The sequence below is a fragment of the Morone saxatilis genome, unplaced genomic scaffold (assembly GCF_004916995.1).
Source record: "Morone saxatilis isolate NCDOM2014 unplaced genomic scaffold, NCSU_SB_2.0 Contig17, whole genome shotgun sequence".
In the NCBI taxonomy this organism is placed as follows: domain Eukaryota; kingdom Metazoa; phylum Chordata; class Actinopteri; family Moronidae; genus Morone; species Morone saxatilis.
In genome coordinates, this window is record NW_023339729.1 from 1,464,058 (window position 1) to 1,470,157 (window position 6,100).

The 6,100-nt window shown below is 43.6% G+C and overlaps 1 protein-coding gene across 1 annotated transcript; it reads left to right on the top strand.

Moving 5' to 3' along the window:
- Positions 1-233: 233 nt before the first annotated feature.
- LOC118327462 (H/ACA ribonucleoprotein complex non-core subunit NAF1-like) lies at positions 234-5,620 on the top strand. The gene is made up of 9 exons (XM_035660826.1): positions 234-308; positions 1,108-1,379; positions 1,493-1,634; positions 2,731-2,824; positions 2,934-3,016; positions 3,117-3,277; positions 4,624-4,675; positions 4,777-4,864; positions 5,006-5,620. The coding sequence occupies exons 1-9, from the start codon at positions 267-269 to the stop codon at positions 5,380-5,382; spliced, it is 1,311 nt and encodes a 436-aa protein (XP_035516719.1). The 5' UTR covers positions 234-266; the 3' UTR covers positions 5,383-5,620.
- Positions 5,621-6,100: the final 480 nt, after the last annotated feature.

Sequence of the window (6,100 nt, forward strand, 5' to 3'; positions counted from 1 at the left end):
GGTGTTTTTCTTGTTGACTTAACGGCCTACACCTACCGAATGCGTTTATAAAGAGGCTAGTATATCCTGTGAAAAATATCTAATAAAATCACCTGTATTTTTACACAAATTTCCCTCGGCTTAAAGTCTCATTGGATGTTTTCATTGCAGCGCGTACTGTTTAGCAGTGATTTTTAAAACGCAACCGTCAATGGTGCTTTTGTTTTAAAGGTTGATAACGGAAGTAGTTTGGTTCGCTTTGCTGTAGCTTTGTCGTTACTAGTTTCATGGTTGTGCAGCACGGGTCCAGCAGCTTCACGAACAAACAGGTAATGATGTGAAAAAGAACACTGTCACTGTCCACATGTTGTTCATTGGAGTCGTTGAAGAGGAGTGTGTGTGGGGTCATGCTGGCTCGCGACAGTTGAACCCGGATCCTAACTTAAATCCAACGTTGTTAGCTCGTTAGCTAGTTAGCTAGCCGACTGACGCTAGCGTTGATGTAGCGTTAGCTTTTAAGTTAAGTTTTTGTTATTTTTTTACGTTCGTCCGTACTTTTATTTAACGTGCATGTCGACCTTATAAATAGACATTTTGGTTTTAAACGAAATTGAGTTGTGAAAGGTGACATAAGTTACATTGGTTAGTTTAAACTGTATTCGTGTTACAGGTAGTGAAACTCGGGGTGCCATTTTCTATGATAAGACACACGGTTCAGTGGAGAATTAAAGCTGTAGTACCTGACTTTTATAAACATCTATATATTTTTGTCGTTCACTGAAACTTTCACTATATCCTGACAGATGACCTGTGAAACAATCAGGTCCTCTGGCTCCTCCTAGTGCTGCTAATGACATTTACAAGAAACCAACAACCAATCAGAGCACAGAATGATATATCTGCAGGCTTCCAATCCAAAGCATGTTTATCTTTCTCTCTGCTCTGATTGGTTGTTTACGTTCAGGTGTGGTGGATCCTCCAAATGCCACCAGGAGCACTAGCAGGAGCCAGAATATGTCTCATGTTCTACTGTCAGGACACAGTGGGAGTTAAAGCAACAATGAGGAAAAGTTAAATAATTCCACACTGGATCTGAAGACCTGTCTCAGGGATTTTGTTGCATTTCAGATGGATGAGAAACTACCAGAGGAGAACGGACAGACGCCGCCAGTGCGCAAGGAGGATGAAGAAGAGATGGAGGTTGCCACGACGACGCAACTAGAACCTCTCATCGTTGCCCCTGACGATGCATACAGATCATCAAATACAAATACACAGACCGATCCAGAGGACGCAGGAGACGTACACACAAACTCAGCAGCAGCAGCTACGCAGTCTCGAGACGGCGTGTGTGAGACAGAGGAGTGTGATGATGATGAAGATTCAGAGGATTCAGACAGGTATTCACACAACCATTTCATAAAGGCTTGTTTCTGATGGTGGTAAAGTGCTGGGCAGGAAGCAGAATGGAAACCAGTTACCGACTTTGACGCTCTTCCTCTCCTGTCCTCAGCGACAGCTCTTCCTCGTCCTCTTCATCAACATCTTCCTCCTCATCCTCCTCTCCCTCTGCCCCCGTGATCGGGGAAGATGACGACGATGAAGGTTTCAGCCAGCCGGCCCCCATCAAGACCAGAGATGAAGTCCTGCTCGAGGTCAGTCAGTGACTGGATGTTTGGAGGTTTGGATGAAGAGTGCTCGCGCTGCCTGTTACTGCACCATACAGAGTGCTTCCAGACGGTGATGTTTGAGGAGAGACAGCTCAAATGTTTTCTGCTTAGCCCCTATTGCTAATTCCATCCCAGGGTTCCCACACGTCCTGGAAAATCTGGAAATGTAGAAACTAGTTTTCCAGTCATGCAAACACCTGGAAATTGTGTACCTGTACAAGGGCACATCTACATGCATACAGCCTGTTATTATGATCACATTTACATCTATTGTCATGGTTGATAAGTGTTCATTGTACGTACAATAAACACTACTTTCTACCTCTTCTTTTAATAGTGTACTAGGTGAGAAGATGATTTTTCTGTAAAATAAAATCAACTCTACTTGATTTGTATAGTGAACACAACAACTGAGCAGTTTGGATTTATTTTGAGCTGATTATTTCCTGTCAATATTGCTCACACGTGGGTTTCCTGATTTCCTGTTTTAGGAAGTACAATTTTCTTCCTAGAAGTGAGCTAAATGCTGAAATATAGGCCTACTGCGTGTATTTTTGAAAATTTCCTTACGTCCCTTAAAATCAAGAAGGCCTAACAACCCCCTTTGAAGCTTTGGTGACCCTTAGTGGGGGTCCCGACCCCCAGGCTGGACCACTGTAGTAGAGAACAGAAGCTGCACACACTTGGTACAGACTCTTTGGCGCTTGGCAGTTGTTCATTTTGGAGCCTGGTTAAGAAATCTTTGACTGTTTTTTTTTTTTCTCTTCTGTTATTCAGTTGCCATGGCGGGAAAAAGTAGGAAAAGATGGCAGATGGAATATCCGGGCTGTTCACATTTTGTCAGTGCCATTGCCTATACAATGCCTGACTTTCAGTATCAATTCTGAAACAAGCCTTTTTAGTGCTGCTCTCTGAGGCACACAGTAGACCTTTTCCGAAGCAACGAAAAAAGAAAGTTGTCAAATGTTAAATGCTGTCTAAACACAAGCAGATGTACACAATACAAAATACCGTCCAAAATAAACCTCCAAAGGAAATCAACCTTCCCATTGTTAGAATCTAACATAATGTTTGTGTGCAGGAGCTGCCCGCAGTGGAGGAGGTGAGTGTGTCCTTACCAGAAGATGCAGAACTGCAACCTGTAGGAACGGTCTCCAGTATTATACAGCAGCTTGGTAAACACACACACACACACACACACACACGTTCAGTGTTTACTGTCTGATTTGGACAGAAGTGGAGAACAATATAAGTTCAGGCTTTTAACGCTCTTTCTGTCTGCAGTCGTCATCCAGTCTCTGAAAGACACGCCCCCTCTGAATGATGACAGCATCATCTTTCGATCTGATGGGTTGGCTGTGGGCAAGGTGGGTGGACCAGCAGAGGCCGTGTGTCTGCTCTGTGTAAAGAGGTGTTCCTGTCTGTGTGTGTCTTGTTGGTTTCCGTAATGTTGTTTTTGTGTTCCAGGTGTTTGAAGTGTTTGGCCCGGTGTCCAACCCGCTGTATATTTTGCGATTTAACTCTGCAGAGCAGATCAGCAGCAAGGGGCTGACAGAGGGACTGACTGTTTATTATGCACCAACCATTAAAGAGTACACAGAATACATCCTCACTCAACAGCTCAAACTGTAAGTACACACACACACACACACACACACACACTTGCACATTAAAGCTGGAGTGCGGGACTTTTCCATATAAATGAACGTCTGTTACATTCAAGCCCTCCTGTCTGAGACACAGTTTCTTTTTTCTTTACTTTTTAAGAAATTTGTGACAGAATAAAGCTGATCCTATAATAGTCAAAATCAATCCAGAACCGTTTCACTTTGGCAATAATTATACTCGATCAGCCATAACATTGTGATCACCTGGGCTCCCTGGTGGTCCCATACTAACGGACTGCTCTGCACTGTGTGTTCTGACACCTTTCTATCAGAACCAGCATTAAGTCATTTAAAATTGAGTCCTTTTTTTAGACAATCCAGTACACTCTTCAAGTACATTAAAGTAATTAAAATCAATCTAATGCACATGCTTGACAATTAGAGAGCTCTGCGTTGCATTAAGAAAACAAATGTGTGTATCAAAGCTGTTCCTTAAACTTTTTTTAATAGTTTTTTTTTTTAAGTATAAAATTGCAAACCCTCTGTGTGTGGTTGTGTCAGCTCTCAGTCTCTGCTCCGTGCATGAAAGCTGATCCGATCAGTTAAAAAAATAGCGATAGTTGAGAACTGATCCGGACATCCCTTGTAGCAAAATTAGGAACAAAGCAGGGTGAGACTTTTGTATGTTGCACCTGTCGCCAACATACAAAACATAGTTCAACGTTCAATACGCGTGATGTTTTTACATTGTTTAAGGTTTTTATACCAGACATAATGTAAAATGATTGTATTGGGTAAATGATGAGGTTTAGCGTATAGGCTACATGGAATAATGGTGTATGTAAATGGAGATATATGGGCACCGATACCAATCATAGGTCACATTGCTAAATTTGGCTGAATCAGCCAAATGATCCAGCTCAGTAAAAAGAGCTGCAATTCCCATCACTAGTGGTGACTTTCCCACACTAGAGCACCAGTAGTGCTGGATTTTAAACCAAAAAGGGCACACCTGCTCACCAGTAGAAGAAGCCCAGTCTGTCCAGAAAAGTCTGTCTTTAATAGTTCACCCAGATTTGGATTCTACTGGAGCCTGAGCGTACAAGTAGGGGGTCTATTTTTCAGATACGCTGATGCTGGAAATAGGACAGTGGCGCAAAGTGACATGGGGCAGAGCATCCAAGGGTGCCAGCACTGTTTCAGCAGCGACGTGTTTCAGCTTTTCCTCTCATTGCTAGGGAGACAAAGTCCTACACTGCAGCTTTAAAGGCAAATACACTCATTAGTTCTTTAGCTTGCTGTGTTGTAGTCACTTTTGGTATGTTTTCAACCTACTAACTAATGTAATGAAATGCTTCACCCTTCAGTTTAAAGGGATCTGACGCTTCCTGGAAGAACGACCAAGAACCACCAGCGGAGGTAAGCACACCCACAGAAGTGGAATCAGATCAAGTGCATCTGAAGAAAGTGATGGTTGTCACTGCAAATATTTTGAACTCACCTCTGTCTCCTCTCTCCAGGCTTTAGATTATAGTGATGACGAGAAAGAGCAGGAAGCTAAGAGGAAAGTGAAAAACTCCAAAAAGAAGAGGGACAGTAACAATGCAGGTACACACACACACACAAACAGGAGCTCCACATGTGTGTCTGAATGAAGCTAATGGTTGGAATGTGTTACAAGTCTAAAGGTGAAAGTAGAATAGAATATGACATCCACCCACCCATCTGTTTTTTGTTTTTTTCCTCCAGAAAATCCTGCCCACATTACCCAGAATACCTTGCAGCAGCAGCGAGATGTCAGGGTTTTCCCACCAAGACACGCAGGGCCTCCGTTCAGGCACCAGAACCCGAGGAATCAACATCTACCGTTCAAACACACACACGCTCCACCCAGACACATACACCCACCGCCCAGACACACCAACGTCCTTCCCATGTACCTCCCCCCTCCCTGCCCTTACCCTCCTCCACCTCCTCATCCGTTTCCCCCACCCAACTTCCCTCTCTACCCCCCTCCTCCTGCTTTTTTCAACCCGTCTTTCTCCTCCCATCTCTGGCCGCCTAACTCTGTCCCCTTCTCTGACCTCCCTCCTCCTCCCCCACCTCCTCATCCTCCTCCTCAGTGATGTAGACACTCCTCCAGCCGTGTCAGTCCAGTATTGGTTAGGCTGTATAATCACTGGTTGTAAAATAAAAACTTTTCTGAATATAGCTGATGGAGGGAAGAGATGTGTCCAACCACATACTCCACGAGCACTGATGTTTTAAGATATTATTTCAAATCTATTTTCCCAACAGCTACAGACGTTTTTTTTTTTTTTAACATCTGACTCCCGTAGGAACCCTCTAAAGGAAAATAGTCCCTAATCAAAATGGTATTTTTGTCATTCCAACTTAGTGGCCATTTTCTTACTAAGTTGTCAAATGGCTCACACACACAGACTGAAACACTGCAGCAGGCTGATATTCATTGTTTAGTGAACCTGTTAACATATCTCCACTCCCTCCCACTGTATAAAAATGAAGCTTAAATATCTCAGATACGGCTGCTGCCATCTCATGCTGGTGATGTCATTCGCAGCCAGAGTCTGCGCAGTAGTGATTGGGGTTGGTGCCTTAGTATCAGAGTCCCGCCTATATGCCCAGCAGACTCAGTCGCAACCAGGGCTCAGCTTTCAATCATGACGTGAAAACCCCTTTTTATAGTTTCACGTAACTCATTAAAACCAAACCAGACACCAGGGGGCAATTGAGATGTTGAAAATACACACCATGTTCTATCAGAAGCATCAAGTACACAGAGTAGCCCTCCCCACAGTGTTCTCCTTTTAGGTAGCCCTCACT

Bases quoted from the DNA above. Each gene is read 5' to 3' on its own strand.
- LOC118327462 (XM_035660826.1), top strand. From the start codon at position 267: ATGGTTGTGCAGCACGGGTCCAGCAGCTTCACGAACAAACAG. The intron at 309-1,107 runs GTAATGATGTGA...GTTGCATTTCAG, and splicing joins GCAGCTTCACGAACAAACAG to ATGGATGAGAAACTACCAGA. The intron at 4,676-4,776 runs GTAAGCACACCC...TCCTCTCTCCAG, and splicing joins ACCAAGAACCACCAGCGGAG to GCTTTAGATTATAGTGATGA.